The sequence below is a fragment of the Silene latifolia genome, chromosome 9 (assembly GCF_048544455.1).
Source record: "Silene latifolia isolate original U9 population chromosome 9, ASM4854445v1, whole genome shotgun sequence".
In the NCBI taxonomy this organism is placed as follows: Eukaryota; Viridiplantae; Streptophyta; class Magnoliopsida; order Caryophyllales; family Caryophyllaceae; genus Silene; species Silene latifolia.
This window is the reverse complement of record NC_133534.1, coordinates 38,636,881-38,653,139: the sequence shown is the minus strand read 5'-3', so window position 1 is coordinate 38,653,139 and position 16,259 is coordinate 38,636,881. Positions and strand designations below refer to the sequence as shown.

Below are 16,259 nucleotides of genomic sequence, written 5' to 3'. Positions count from 1 at the left end.
CATACCTAGACAACCTAGTCTCCGTAATTATTTGCTCATATTCAACTTATATAATCTTATATAGAAAGATTTTGACAAAACAAATGGGAATATTTGAGTAACTCCGAACTTAGTATTCGTATTAGAAAAACTAAATAACAGCAAGTCAGGAATCAAATATTCAAAACGGACTTTTTATTAAACTTGCTAATTTGCAACGGGGTACCGGCGTACCGCGATCTAGCCAGTCTCTTAATCACAATTCATCATCACTCTATATATAATTTCATTTTTTTTAAATTTATTCAATTATGTTCTTATATAAATAATCTTATAAAATCAGTATATTCACCTCATTTTTTGATATCGTCTTACAAAATCATTAATCATTAAATACGACGAATTGAGTGAACATATTGTATCTTCAAGGATATATAATGACATCTCGTTGTAGCACCATGTTGCCAAAACACCGGATTACAACTTCCTCTACCTCTTTGCTAGCACTAAAGAAACAAATAGAAGAAGCATTTTCTACATTTTACAAATTATAGAGTACGGTCTCATATTGTGAATTGGTTGATATTTTCTAAATTGAATTCTCTTTTTACATAATAGGACCGTTTCACAGTATGTATGACCATCCCTTAGTGTGAAACTGTAACATGCAATATATATTGTCTAAATAAACTTAAATTCAGTTAACGCAATAGTTCATTATAAAACATTAGAGGACCCCCTTATATCGAGAAGTATATGAAAAGAATTGAATTAATTTTTTGTAACAAAAATTAAAATGACAAATTTTAAAATTAAAAACCTTAATAATGCCCTAAAATAAAGTACTTAGGTGATATGTATGTCAAACTTATACCTTTCCACCACTTTGCTCCCAAAATAAATATTGTCCGCTCGTTTGATTTAGCTTACTTCTTCAAGCCGACATTTTACTACCCTTAATAACACGATCACATATCGAAGTCATATTCAAAGCCTCTTTTCGAATGAAATGTCGTCGGGATGCGAGATTTCGAGAGAGAATTTTTTGAAATTTAAATAATGCTTCACAAAATTGTACACAAGAAATATTAGGCGACAACTGTTTATGGAAAGGAAATTGTTTATGAAAAGGATATTAGAAGATTTTAAAGAATAGAAATAACAGTATAATTGTTTCAAAAAAAAGGAATTTAAATTTAAAAATGAATAGTTTGACCGAGAGTTCAGAGTAATCTTAAATAGTTTGATTCTAATTATATACTCCATATATAAGTTGATTTATCATAAGTATTATGTTAAGATTCCAAAATTAATATATAAAGAATTATTCATTCAATGATTTATTGCATACTTTATGCCATTAAATGATTCTAAAACATTCAAAATAGGATAATTCACATAATATTATTGCGGTCAATCTCGGCTAAAAATTAGGGTATTAATATTTACATACTTCCTAAATTTTCCGTTAAGATATTGTTTCCTGATTTGTAGGTCTTGGATTTAACTTTTGGAATATGCCATTTCATAATTAAAATACCAGAATTATTATAGCAAAATCTTCTCTTGATTGTTTTTTAAATGATTACGTCTCAATTGCAGAAAATTACCCGTGGCGTATTAATAGGCGGATGACACGTGGCCTATTATTAGGCTGATGTTTCAGGTTTAATATAATATATTAATATTAATATTAATTAATATTAGTATTAATAGTGGGAGTATTCTTTAAGTGTACCTATATAGTGCACAACTTACTTAAGGAAAGATTATATTGATTGGAATATTTCTTTCCATTGAGAATATAGTTGAATGAACTATTTTGGTATTATTCTTATTATGATTATTTCTTTCCGTTGAGAACATAGTTGAATGAAATATTTTACAAAAATCTCTCCTAAAATTGCACCCAAATCAAATTAAAATTAGCAAGATTGGTTTAATCCGTTGTCATTCTTCCCGAAAATATAATCGAAGAAATGTTAAAATATTGCGCCCAAATTCTCTCCTGAAATTGCGCCCGAATCAACTTAAAATCACAACTTTCTTTTCTTTTTTATTTTTATTTTTATTTTTTTTAGGTTTATGTTTAAGTGATTGCACAATTTTTTTTTAATTAGAGTGTATGACACGTGGCGATTGAATGTGCAGTGACACGTGGCGTGCGATGGGGTGGCCGGTTGTTGCTTTAATATAATATATGATGTCACGTTAGCGTCATTCGACCTTTTAGTTAAAAACATTTTACATTATTAGAACATAATAGACTTTCTTTTTTTTCCACAGTAAAATTTGCGTAAAAATGATCTATATATTTTTAATATACTTCATTATTCAACGCACAAATTAAGAGTAAAACGTTTTCTCATTAAGTCATTGTAGACCATAAAATAAATTTTAAAAAATACAGATTATGAGTAATCTATTTATTTTTAATATTTTTTAAATATGATCTTTATAATTTTAATACACTTCTTTTTTTTTAAATTAATACCGATAATTAAGAAAACAAATAAAGCATGTACTTCATTCGTAGACCATAAAATAAATTTTGAATTAAAGTAATTATCCTAATAAATAGGGGGTATGAGTAGAATCTTTGTTGCCCATGCTAAACCATTTTGTCGTCCAAAACACTTTTATCATCAAAATACAAGCCCTACTCAGTTTCTATGAATTTAAAAGTAAGTAACGTATTTCTAAATTAATTTAAAGAAACAGAATGCAGAATTAGCATTTTAAAAATGTACCAACAGGAAAAAGTGAAGGTACTACAACTTAGTGTCTGTCTGCACAATAGGATGCCTTGTCCGAGGTTTTTTAGGCTGCCTATTAAGCACACTACTCATTCCACTATACCACAAACAAAAGTTTCTAGAAATTAATATCATTACAAGAATGTCTTTACAATGATTGAACCATTACTACATGAAACAACAGTCATTAGGAAAGCAACACTTACGCAGACGTAGAAACTTCTAACGGTAAAGGAGCCATGCGCAGTCGTTTAGGCCTACCCATGCCCGCGGTTTCTGGATAATAAGGAAACGCATCTACATTTTGCAACAGAAATAATAATTTGAAAGTTTTAAGTTGTCACAGTTTCGTTGCTTCCATTTTTATAAGCTAACAAAATACGAATTATCCAATCTATCATAAATTCCTTTACATTGTTAATACGTACCCATTAAAATATCTGGAAGTTGTACTTTGATCTTGTGTATTACTGAGTTGTAGTGTGAACAATGTGTAGCTGTCGAAAGTGAGACGCAGTTAGTGCACAATCTAAACCGAAACTGGAACATGGTGAAATTGAACTGCAATAATTATGACAATTAAAGACACAGGATGTACAGATAACACAACATTTCTACATCAAACTTTTCATTGAATATTATAAACGGGAATTCATTTGCAAGTTTACAAAGAGTGAAAAATAAGTCCCGCTCTTTTAGATGCTTCTACCAACAACATAGATGTACACAAGACGTAGCATGAAACATACTTAAGCAAAAGCCACAAACCATATATACAGAAGTGTAGAACTACCATCAGTGCGTAGGTTTTAGTTGGTAACAATAATGTAGCATATTTAAGTTTTCACTACGCACCTAAGTAGTTTACTGATTTTTTTTTTAAAAAAACACTATATCATCCCAAAAGCTATGATCTAGCAGAACGTCTAAGTAGTTCAGTTACGTCTTCCACATTTGGACACTGTACATAGCTCGTCAGGTACCTGAATTTTTTCCTTTCACCATTTTCCATTTTGTTTGTAACAGACCTTAGCATTGACGACATATTCAATGACCTTTTCTTGGGAGTGAGAGGAGCAGAAATCATATATTATATTAAAGCTGTAACCAGCATCCTATTTGATCGCCACGTGTCAACGCCTACTCCTACGCCACGTGTCATTTGCTGAAATCCTAAAACTATAAAAATAAAATAAAAATATTGATATAGGCAATCACGTACAAATTCCTAACACTATTAAATAGCTTTCCTAATACATGTTAGGAAATCACAGTAACAATAATTTCAAATGTGCATTTAATATTCTAATCAGAGTAGCAAATACAATTCGGGATATTATCATTTTATACTCCTTGATATCCGGGATATATTTGACTACGCAGAATCTTATAATTTTATACAAATATATTATTACTATCCAATTATACAAAATAACTAATCAAGTCCTTAATTAACATCCTTTATTTAAGTTAAGAATATTAAAGGCTATTGATTGATTATGATAACCAATTAATCCGTACGTTTCCAATATGATCAATATTACGTTATGACTTTCCATTTCAAGATTACATCATACTGTAGAAAATTGTTTTACATCAATTCTCAATTTTTTGATTTTTGGGTAATTTAGTTTACTAATTAGTTGAAAGATATTCAAATATTCAAAGAAAATTTTACACATTTTTTTCCTGAACTAAGTATAAAAAAAACGTTTCCATATAAGTTGAATATGAACAAATCTTTATGAGTAGAGAAACAAAGGTAACAGTAACATTTTATATACGTTGAATTAGAGAAAACTGATTTCTTTCAATTCTCATTTATTTAAAGAAACGATGTGAGAATAATGACTTTCTTGTGTACATATTAAGGTGGTGTAAAATTATATCAATATTTAAAATGGTACTTTATCAATATCATATGATGTATCCATTTGTTGAATATGAGTGTGGTATTTTAATAAAATGGGTACATCATATGAAAATAGATGAAGTACATAATAAAAATGGTCTACATACTCCACAATACTACAATAATAAGGTGAATACTTACGTCATTATTTATATAGTTATAAAATATATATACTACGGATTAATAAACAGCAACACGAAAGTCACAATATATCGAATGAAATAGTCTCATAATAAAATCATGATGAGATGAACCCCATATATAGTACCAAATATTTATTTCATAATAGTTCAGTATTTTGATAGATTTTTAAGTTTCAAATTATAAAAATAAATAATAGTCTGACACCGAGTAGTGAGAGAATAATTTCAAGGTCAAAATACCAGTGCACAAAAACTTAGAAGAAACGATCTCTTATTAAGTTATTAATGAGAGACAACTTTTCCCTACCATTTCGTTTGTTTTTTGTGACCTTTTTATTGTTGATGGTAAGCAGAAATGACACTTTTTTACATACCTATCTGGCTATTTTCATAATAAGCGTACCTATTTTACCTTTATTTACGCTTCGTACTTGGTTTTTTAACTCCTATATTACCATTTTTACTACTATTGATGGTTTCGTAATAAACTTAGTATGAGATCGTCTCCTACGAGACTTGGTCAAGTGAGGGTGGGATGATATCTACTCATGTTAATTGTATTTTTCATTGTTGATGAATTGTTTTAGAGTGGCTCTATTCATGTAAATTTTAGGTTGCTATTTTAAGGGTTTTATGGATTAGGTCATTTGAAATCTTTTTAGGACAAGACCATTAAGGCTGTTTATATCTACAAATATACAAGAAGCAAAATTTTGAATAGGGCTTTTAAAATCTTATATGATATTGAATACAAAAGGTATTTCAGAAATGGTGGGAATACTTGTGTATATTTTGTAGTTAAACTTCGTTTGACATGAAAATTAAAGGATAAGTAAATGGTGGAAAAAAAATCAAAAAAAAAAGTAAATGGTGGAAAACATGATAGTGGGAAAGGTTATACATCCTCCGTTTTTATTGAATTATTTACGTTTATTTTTGCATAAATATCACAAATATTAAGAAAGTGGGTGTCTCTACTTTTCATATGCATACCTACAATAGTAATTCTACCTTAAGACGACACTATTCGGGAAAAGTAATAAGTGGTATGAAACTTGACCCATCTTAAGTTTAAGACAAATAATGCCGTCTTAAATGAGAATTGGTGTACTTAGTACTTACAAAACTACCCTCATAGGAGCCTCACACCTTTTGTCATCCACACCAAAAGGTAAAAAAGTAGACAAAGGTATGTGGGTCGTTTAATTGATCAAAGAAATTCATTTAAGGAAACGTAAACAATCAAATAGAACAGGTGCAACTTCAAATAGAAAACGTAAACTATTCAATGGAACGGAGTAAGTAGAATTTTTTGGTTGCAAGACAAAATGATGAACAATGTTGTGAAACAAGTGTCAAAATAATAAACAAAAGAAAAGAAATAAAACTATTGGTATTTGACGACTTGAATAAAGATATGAAGGGGATGTGTCCATGGTGGGATTAGAGGTTGTGATAAAGGAGGGGTTGCAATAAGTGGGTAAAATGGGGTGGGGTTTAATACAGGTATGGTCAGGGTTAGGAGTCACACATAGGTAAGGGTTAGGGGATGGTAGTTATGTCGGAGGGACGGTTTGAGGGGGCGTACGAGATGGTGGAAACAAGAGGGGGTAGGGGATGTTCAATAGAGGAGGTGATGACTAATGAGATATGAATTGGTTGGTTGGTTGGTAGGGGGGATGCTGAGATATAAGTTGAGTGGAAGGTTGTGATATAAGTTGAGTGGAAGGTTGTGGTCCAGTAGAAAGGAGGAGTTGGGTGCGGTGGTGCATCTGGTGGTGGGTCTCGAGCACTACTATAAATATATTGCGAGATTTAACTATACTAATATGAGTATGCATTAACAAAATAACTTTTTAAAAGTTTATCTAAAATCTACTAATGAATTAATCTTACGCCTCCACTCAAAAAGATGTATACATAAGATCTACTTCGATTAACACTCTACATCGCCACCCGTGCAGTGCACGGGTACAAAAACTAGTCATAGTAGGAATCATAAGTCCGTCATCTTTTGATTTGGAAGTTATATCAAGCGGCAGCAGCTTCGAAGCTTTAGGCCCTGTTTGGCAAACAGCAGAAGCAGATTAATGATAGCAGATAGCGTTAGCAGAATACGGTTGGTAGATTTTAGTAGCAGGTTTGACCATCATATGAAATTAGCAGAATTAAGAAAGCGTGTTTGGTAATTAGCAGATTATAGGACAAATCTACCATTTCCATGTATAAACTCAATATGCTATTACAATATGTTGCTATTAGCAAAGATATTCAAAAAAAGAGATTCCTACCAATATGCTATCTGAATATGCTATTAACCAAACATGTAAAATTAGTAGATTAATTGGTCAAACTACTATTTAAGCCGGAATCTACTAATTTCACCTAATATGCTGTTTACCAAACAGGGCCTTAGTTAGGACTTCCATTCCCAAAAAGCGCTCTTCTGAAGCTATGTAACTTTCCATTTCAAGAGCGCACAAGATTGCCACATATGCAGTAAGGCGCGGATTATAATTTGCATCAATGATTTCCAAATTATACAAGGGTATAAGGAACTCAATAACCGCCAGACTATTTTTTGCATCTTTAATATGATGACAACAAATACTATAAAATGTTTTATACCCACAGATGCCTTTAGCATAACCGATTGTAATCCAAGCAGTGTATTTAAACTGATCGTGGCACACAGTTTCAAGATTAGAGATTTCAAGGTCACATTTGTTCAGAACCAACTGTAGTATAGTTGTGTAATCCACAATCACCGGTTCACTACCAATAGGTGCCCCCCTACCTAGCTTCTCAATTAGTGGAGGCACTACAAGTCCCTTGCTAAGACAGCGCAACTCCTGACGCTTTAACTTATATATAAAGACCAACACATCGCTCAAATTCACGCCTTCTAGAAATTGATATATCCTCAACCCAAACACTAAACCTTTCAATTATGAGTAAGTCTTGCTTAAAACGGGTTGGATTTTAAGACGGGTAGTTGTGTGAGAGGAAATGGGTAGAGGGGACAAAGGTGGGACCCTCCATGTGCTTCTCCACTCACCCTAAATGGGTATTTTGTGAGAAAATATGGTATCCGTCTTATTAATAAGACGGATACCCTTGGTCTGAAATAAGAATTGGGGTTCAATTATATCATGAACAACTATTTGTACAGCCTTTTCACAGGATTTTTCTAAACTTTAAGCCGGCCCACCTACAAATGTGTATGCTTCTGGCCCAGAATCAGTGAAAATCGACATGACAGCGCTGTTTCTCTGAATATCTAACAAGTCATATTTCGGGGCGGGGAAGTGAAGGGTCCCCATTTGCATTCTCTCTCTTCAAATGGGCCTCCTCATTGTTGCACAAAGCTTCCCAAATGTTGGGGCTCCTCCACTTTTAGAGAAGGTTTCAAAAGAAAAAGCAAGGCAAATTGGTGTGCCTTTTGGGTAGGTTTCCATATTTTATATGTAAATTTATGTTGTTGGGAAACCTCATTATTGCAAAGATGTAGTTATGAAATGGGGAGGGTAGATGAAAAAGTTAGTGGAAAATAAGGTGGACGAATGAGAAAAGGAAAGATAAAATATGAGGCACCTCACCTTTGCAGATGCTCTTAGTACCTATCATAAGTTTATCGAGGAAAACAAAACGTATCAAAGATCAAAGTAAAGATGACACTAGACATGGTGAAGCTGATCCAAAACTTTCGGAAAAAAAAAAAAGGAATCCATAGTAGACCCCCTCCAAGTTGATCCGATCCTTAATGACGCAGCCACAAAAGAACCCAAAAGCATTCATCTGAAACAAAAACCAAACCCTGATTGACATCCCCCGAAAACGACCTAATTGACAAACCACCGACCCAAAACATCCCAAAACTAAGGTGGAATGAAATAATGACTGAAGTTACATAAATGGCGCATAGCTTTCTTAAGTACGAAAACATAGTCTCTGTTATTCCCAAAGCCCAATAAACATTTGCAATTAGCTATGCTATTTTTCATCACAAATTTTCTTTTATGGACATTCACTACATTTCTGTTCTCGGGTGAATTTTCAATTTAAAAAGACGAAAATACATTTCACTAGAACTCTTCATGGAAAATGTACGGGAACATCCACAAAGACATCAAGTCCAAACTATTAAAGCATACATGGAAAACATATAATGTGACATGTTAGCAAGGGCGGATCTAGGGGGCCCGAGTGGGCAAGTGCCCACCATGAAATCCTAGAAATAAAGTTTTGTAACTTAAGTATGCATTAGGCTTTAGTAGAGTAGTTGGTAGAGGGAGTCTATGTGCATCTATTACGTACCAGGTTCGATTCTTGTTGCTGTATAGTTTAGTTAACTGTTTTTTTTGTTAGCTATATTATTAATCAAGCCAAAAACTATTACTATGAGGATTTGAACTCTAGACCTCTAGATAATATACCAACTACATAACCATTGAACCACATGTGCTTCTTGTTTATTGTTTATTTAGGGAGTAGAATATAATATATCCAGTAATAAGCGATATTATCGTCAATGTAAATTTAATGAAATCTATAGCATTTTAGAGAAAGAAAAACAACATAAAACATAATCGAACCAACTAATTCGCCATTTTTTGTTTAATTTCTACGACATTAGGAGAAAAAAATTTCAAAGTATTAAAATGTTTTTACGATAAAAATAATGTACTAAAAAAAATTTCGGTGCCCCCCTTACACAAAATTCCTGCGCCCGCCCCTGCATGTTAGTCATTCTTATCAGACACTTGATCGCATGTAGGAAAAATATGAAGCAATTAGCAACTTATAACTAGCTCCAAGTCTATAACAGGAAACTGGAACGATTCTAGAAAACGACTGCATTTGATATGAACATTACACTGAAAGCAAGAAACCCATGCTATTGTCACGAATTATAACCAGGGGCGGATCTAGATGAGAGGCTATATGGGTTTCAGCCCAACCTGTTTCAAAGAATAAAAATAAATCACATCACTGAATGTGCAATGTTGTAGTGTAGCTCAGTTGGTAAGAGAAGCACCGTGAAAAAATTGTTTCATTGTCCCTAGAGATGATGGGGGTTCAAACCCCTTGGCTATCATTTTTGATTTTTTCTTTTTTGAGGGATCACTAAAGTAATTAATATTCCAACAAGTTTTTCAACATTTTATCATACATCTTAATAATGTTAATGGTAAATCGTTAACACGGAGTACATAATAACTCGATCCTTGTTAAAATTAATTTAAACAACCTTGAAACATCCACCTCTTTTATAAACAATCATATATTTTGTAATATTTAATCATATATTTTAATAAGATAATATTTATATTGTAGTTATCCCAAGAAAAAATGGTTGTGTCATCACTCGCAAGTCGCAACTATGTCATATTTGTGCAACTCCAATTATACGGGTTGTGCGTTTCACATGTCTAATCATCACGGATATCAACCTAGCCCAACCTACTTCTCAATACCAGATCCGCCCCTGATTATAACCCAAAAGAAACAAATACGGAGTAGCTTATTATAAGCGAAAAGAAAAAAATAAGAAAATATACCTTGCAGCCTGCTCCGAGAAACATCAGCTTGACTGTTTTTGTTGGATAACATGTAAATCCCCACCAGGACAATACTTCATTACCAAGCATGACAGCTTATCGGTGGTAAAATGAGCATAAAGCGTAGGAAGAAAAGGGTAGTCCAACATTTGTAGGGTCTCAATTTCAGTTTGTGCCCGTACCAATTTATCCCTTCTTGCCAAAAGTTCATTATCCGTGACTTTCAAAGCAAACAGGCAGTGTGTGCCCACTAGCTCTGCGAGATAAACAGTTCCGATATCACCAGAGCCAAGCCTCTTTAGCAGCTTAAAATGCCACAAACTCAAAAATCCATGCTGCTTTTGAATGAATTGAGCCGTCTCTCATCTCGTCTTTCGACATGTGTGGCCTGTTACAACAACGGCTAGACCCACTGCTTTCTTCACTTGTGCTTGTGCTATACAGCCTATACTCCCCAATGCTACTCTTTGAGCTTTGAGAAAACTCACCCTTCTCCCTTGATCTTGATATACCACCAGCCTTACAAGTGTTACTGGAAAAATCATTGCTCAGTTCAGCATCTATCATACTCGTCCACATCTAGGTAAGGAAAGGGTAGCAGCAGCACACTCGACCATATCGAGCACACGTATGCACAAACAAACACCGCCAGAAGTCCAGAACCCACTAAAATACAATGACGAAATACTTCACTTGATGGAGTCATGTGTGAAGGATTCGCTTAGAATCAGAGGTGCTATATCTGTTTCATATACACACAAGAAATAAGGAATTATGTCTTAAATCGATAACGAGAGAGATCAGAGATGTCTTTGTTACACAACAATTACTTTCTCGCTAAGATACAGATTACAGGAACCAAAGTCAGTAGTAGAGCTAGTATTTTTGTCCATCCCGACAAAACCTGGCAAACCAATATTAATTACCCATCTGACACAAAAATACATTCACCATTGAGAATGTACAAATTCACACATAAAACTAATTCAAAACCAATATTAATTACCAATCTGACACAAAAAAAGATTGTTATGACTTGCAAGTGTGCAAAACACGGAATCACTGGGATTTTTTTTCAAACAGATAAACTAACATTTGGAAATTTCACCAACCTTGACCTTGGATGCAATGTTGAATATCACTTCACTAGAATAGAATCATAGATATGAAGAACAATCAATAATGAGATGTGACAGCCACCTTTGATGATCCACCAATTCTCCGTGTTCATTAAAAGATTGAAGCTGGTTTTGAGGACCCGCGGTAATGGCCCAATAGCTTGACACCATAATTCAATGAACCTGTTCATTCAGTACAAGTAACAAGGTCACGGCAGAAAAGTCACCTCCCTAATATCCTTGGCTCCCCTGCACAAAAGTCACCGTCACTAATACCAGCGACGCAGCCCTCCTGCATCTGTGCCATCTGTCACTTATTGGAACTTCAATTTCAGTACAAGTAGCTATTTACATGGCATTCCTTCCAACAAAAAAGAACTCGGACACTACATTCTGAGTCAAGTGTTGAAATACGCAAATGACGTTTCTGGTGGGCTAATAGGTATGATGTTATGGTAGTAAAGGATAAAAGACCTGAAAATAAGCAACACAACACAACACCACAGCATTATTAATTCCAGAATAAAGTGGGTAGAGTAAAGGCTACATTTTGAGGTGCAGATAGAAAAACTTCCAGCTACTTTTTTCGTAAGCTGGAAAGTACCACCAAGGAGTTCATTATTCACTGATTACTTCTCCCATATTATAGCCAAGAGTCTTAACATCAACACTGATGCAAGAAAGATTATAATTTTTTTTTTTGTAAACGACAAGACTTGCAACCATAAGAGAAGGATTGATTCTCCTAACTCGTGAGATTTCTACTTTATGTCTTAAATATTGCAAGTTTTTTTCTTTCTTTTATTGGAAAAACAAATGTAGAGAAACTAAAGACAAAAATGTGTCTTTTTGTCAAATACTCAAACCATTGCTCTGTATTAAACAAAAATATTCCTAGCAAAATATTAAGCTTTAGTCGGTCACAACAGAAAACTCCTAGCAACTTTAGAAAATAAGATAGCCAGTAGTCTTTGTTTAGTGGCTGAAGAGTGAGGTTATAGCAGTTCCCTTTTTCAGGTGAAAACCCCCGAAAGGTCGAATCTTCATAACCCCTCCAAGAGTACAAATGTAAGACATTTAAACTCCGCCCACTGCAAGAGAGAAAATAACATAACCTTGTGCAAAAGTTGGGAATGCAGCATTACTCTGACTCTCAAGTCCCAACTGAACTAAATAGCAACATTAAAGAAAAGTTGCACGAGTAGTACACGATATCAATAAAATGATAGAATACGTCTCAAATCATGACAAACAGTTGTTAACAGGACGACGACGAGCAAACCAGTAAAGAAGGAAAAACAATCTCGTCCATCTCCCTTTCAAATACAAAACAAAATTATCTAACAGAGGGCAACATGAGCAACATTTACAAGAAGACCAACAAAGAAAATCAATGGGACGTATTACTAGTTTAAGACAAAAGAAGGAATTCCAACTTGGGACCGCAAAAGGCATGCGTGATGTGGTCAATTCTTCGCATTCAAGGTTGAAATGGTCAGGTTATATGTATGCCAAGTGCCACAGCTCTCTGATAGTCTGATGCACAATACAAATATAGCCAAAACACAATATTTCAGAAATGTACCTAAAGGGCAGTTATAAGACTCTTTTTACAATGGCCTTTGATGGTATATTATATGTTCGACGACTTGGTACCAAACCCCTGGATAAGAGATCAGAAACAAGGTTTTCTGCATGTTGAACATGGCCAGCCTCACGCAAGCCATCTATGAGAATGTTATAGACCACTACGTCAGGGGCAATCCCATGGTCACACATTTCCTGAAATATGTCAAGGGCTTTATCGATGCTTTTATGTTTAATATATCCATTGATCAAAGACGAAAAAGTCACAACATTAGGCTGACATTGGCTTTTTACCATCAAATCCAAGAGATTAATTGCCTTGTCCATTTGGCCAAACAAGCAATATCCATCCAGTAAAGCACTATAAGTAACGACATCAGGAATCAATCCTCGTTTGATCATTATCTGTAAAATGGCTTGTGCTTCATCAAACATCCCTTCCTTACAATGCATGTCAATCAGGATGTTATATGTAGTAACATCGGGTGCATCGTTGCACTCCATCATCTCAACCAACATATCCTTAGCCTCTCCCTTATGACCTAGATTGAACATACCTCGTATCAACGAGTTATATGTTGACACATCCGGTTTGATGTCCTCGGTTTTCATGATTGAGAAGAGGTTGAGGGCCTCAGTTACCAAATTATGTTTGCAAAGACTGTCGATAAGGGTAGAATAGATGACAAGGTTAGGCTTACAACATTGGGGGTGAGAATTCATTTGGCGGAGCAAATGGAGAGCGCCCGCATTGTCTCCGGTCCTGCAAAGACCTTTCACCATGGTACCATACGTAACTATATTTGGTTGAATGCCAAGCTTAACGACAGCTACATCCAACAACTTAACAGCATCGGGAAGCCGGTCATTTTGAACAAAGCCGTTAATTAGAGTGGTGAACAAAACTAAATTAGACTCAAAGGGATACCCAAGCTTAAGGGACTTAGCAAGGAGAGAATACCCAAAATCGACACGGCCTAAGTGACAGTAACAATTAGAGAGGATCCCTATTGAATACAAATCGGGTCGGATACCGGATAAGTCGAGATGCGAATAAAGAGAAATGAGAGTAGAATGAGGTTGTAGTCGTTTGAGTTTGAGCATTGCCGCTAATAACCGATTAAAATCGATAATTGAAGGTCGGCGCAGAAGAGACATCATTTGGTTGAAGAGATTTAGGGGAAATTGGAGATTATGAAACCCTAATTGACATTGTTCTCTAACATACTCCATAAACTTGCAAGAATCATCCATAGCAATAAGCTTAGCATTAGCAGAATTGCAGAAATGACGAGAATTGAAATGCAATTGAAATTGAAATTGAAATTGAATTCGCAATCGAAAAAAAAGTGAAGACATGATAATCAGAAATCGTAGAAAGAAATGGAAAGGAGAATTACCAGAAGTGTACAAGGAGAATTAGGGTTTAGGGTTTAGGGTTTACCTAGCTTTGCAGAAGAAATGGAAAGGAGAATCAGGATTTAATCAGCTTAGCATTTTGATGGGAAGTGGTGATTAACCCATAACTTTGTGCAATTATAAAATTAACTCCTATCATTTTTAATTGGAGTAATTTGACCCCATAACTTACATGAAATTAAATCCCTTTATTAAAATCTAACGATAAATTCAATTTATCATATTAAAAAGGTAAAAATGGCTATGTTTTTATGAAAATACGAAAAAAAAATAGCATAATTTAGATAGAAAAAATTAAAAATACTTTACAAAAATCAAACAATTTATTATTTTTATATAAAGCACAGATTTTTCAAGTTTTTGCAATTTTTGTAAAAAAATTTCAATTGCAAAATACTTTTTCAGTTTTTTTTACATACGTATGTATTTCGATATGATTTTTTGAAAAACAATTAACAATTTTTTGTGAATTTTTTTGAAATGTTGAAAAATAGAGTATTTTGAATATTGGTTTGCCCTTTTTTTATATTGTTTATATTTCTTGTCATGAAAATCTTTTATTCTGACTTTTGATTTTAACACAACTACCTAACAAAATTTTTTGCAATTGAAATTTTTTTATAAAAATTGTAAAAAAAAAGTTAAAAAATATGTACTTTATATAAAAATAATAATTGTTTGATTATCGTAAAGTATTTTTAATTTTTTATCTAATTAATGCTTTTTTCTAATTTATTTTTTGTAAACTTTTATTTTGTATTTTTCATAAAAATATAACCATTTTTACTCTTTTGATATGATAGATTGAATTTATCGTGAGATTTTGATAAAGGGGTTTAATTTCACTTATTAGGTAAGTTATGGGGCCAAATTACTCTAATTGAAAGTTATGGGGGTTAATTTCACAATTGCACAAAGTTATGGGGGTCAATCACCACTTCCCCTATGTAATTTTATTCGTAATTTTCGTGTTAGGTAGTTTAGCTACGGGTAAGTGCCAAATAAGCCTCAAACGTTTGTCACTACGTGTAAATTAGCCCACAACTTTCTACTAGTGCAAATTAACTCCATTAGTTGTATCCGACGTGCAATTAAGCCCAATTGGAGATTTCGGGTAAATTTCTCGCCGGAAAAAATTGACATGAAACCGGAAAGATGCCTAAAATGGATTAAGTTGAATAAAAAAATTACATGAAATTATCACACCTGCTATTCTAATTCTCCATCACTTACCCCTCGTTACTTCCCCTTATCTCTCCCTTTCTCATATTTTGAGGTCCTTCCTTACAAGTCACACCTATCTATTTTCTCCATTTTTGTTTGATGTGTAGTCTACAATAACAATATGTTCATCCCCTCATATAATATCGTTTACCATTTCGTAATTGAAAGTTTACACAAGTACCACCAAAACTGGAAAAAATGAAATTTGGGAAAAATTGAATTTATGCACACTCCAACTAAGGATGGCAATGAGTAGAGTTTGGGTATGGTCCGTCTAGACCTAGACCCGGACCCGGACCCGAGATTTTTCCTATGGACCCGTACCCGACTCAGACCCGCAGGGTCTAAAATTTGAGGACCCATACCCGGCCCCTATGGGTAAGGGTAGGGTCTGGGTCTACCCGCGGGTTCGAGTTTCGGCCACTTTAGTAACAAGATTAACAGCTATGAGGTCTATAATATTAAAAAAAAATTCATACTACTTTAACATTATGAGTTTATTAATCTGCTGTTAATGGTGGTGTAGCAACAAATTTGTGTAAATCTGCAAACAAGTAGAG

General features: G+C 33.9%; 1 protein-coding gene across 4 annotated transcripts; it reads right to left on the bottom strand.

Moving 5' to 3' along the window:
• Nucleotides 1–6,594: 6,594 nt before the first annotated feature.
• Nucleotides 6,595–14,567, bottom strand: LOC141599614 (uncharacterized). 4 transcript variants are annotated; one of them, XM_074419685.1, is made up of 4 exons: nucleotides 13,055–14,567; nucleotides 11,464–11,943; nucleotides 10,352–11,093; nucleotides 9,611–9,751 (listed from the first exon to the last, which is right to left on the bottom strand). In XM_074419685.1, the coding sequence occupies exon 1, from the start codon at nucleotides 14,413–14,415 to the stop codon at nucleotides 13,066–13,068; it is 1,350 nt and encodes a 449-aa protein (XP_074275786.1). In that variant the 5' UTR covers nucleotides 14,416–14,567; the 3' UTR covers nucleotides 9,611–9,751; nucleotides 10,352–11,093; nucleotides 11,464–11,943; nucleotides 13,055–13,065. The 4 variants fall into 4 exon arrangements, with proteins under 4 accessions (XP_074275784.1, XP_074275786.1, XP_074275783.1 ...); XM_074419683.1 differs by lacking the exon at nucleotides 9,611–9,751 and adding an exon at nucleotides 6,595–6,852 and having other exon boundaries at nucleotides 11,464–14,567; XM_074419682.1 differs by having other exon boundaries at nucleotides 11,464–14,567.
• Between the last annotated feature and the right edge of the window lie 1,692 nt (nucleotides 14,568–16,259).

Bases quoted from the DNA above. Each gene is read 5' to 3' on its own strand.
- LOC141599614 (XM_074419683.1), bottom strand. From the start codon at position 14,415: ATGTCTTCACTTTTTTTTCGATTGCGAATTCAATTTCAATTTCAATTT.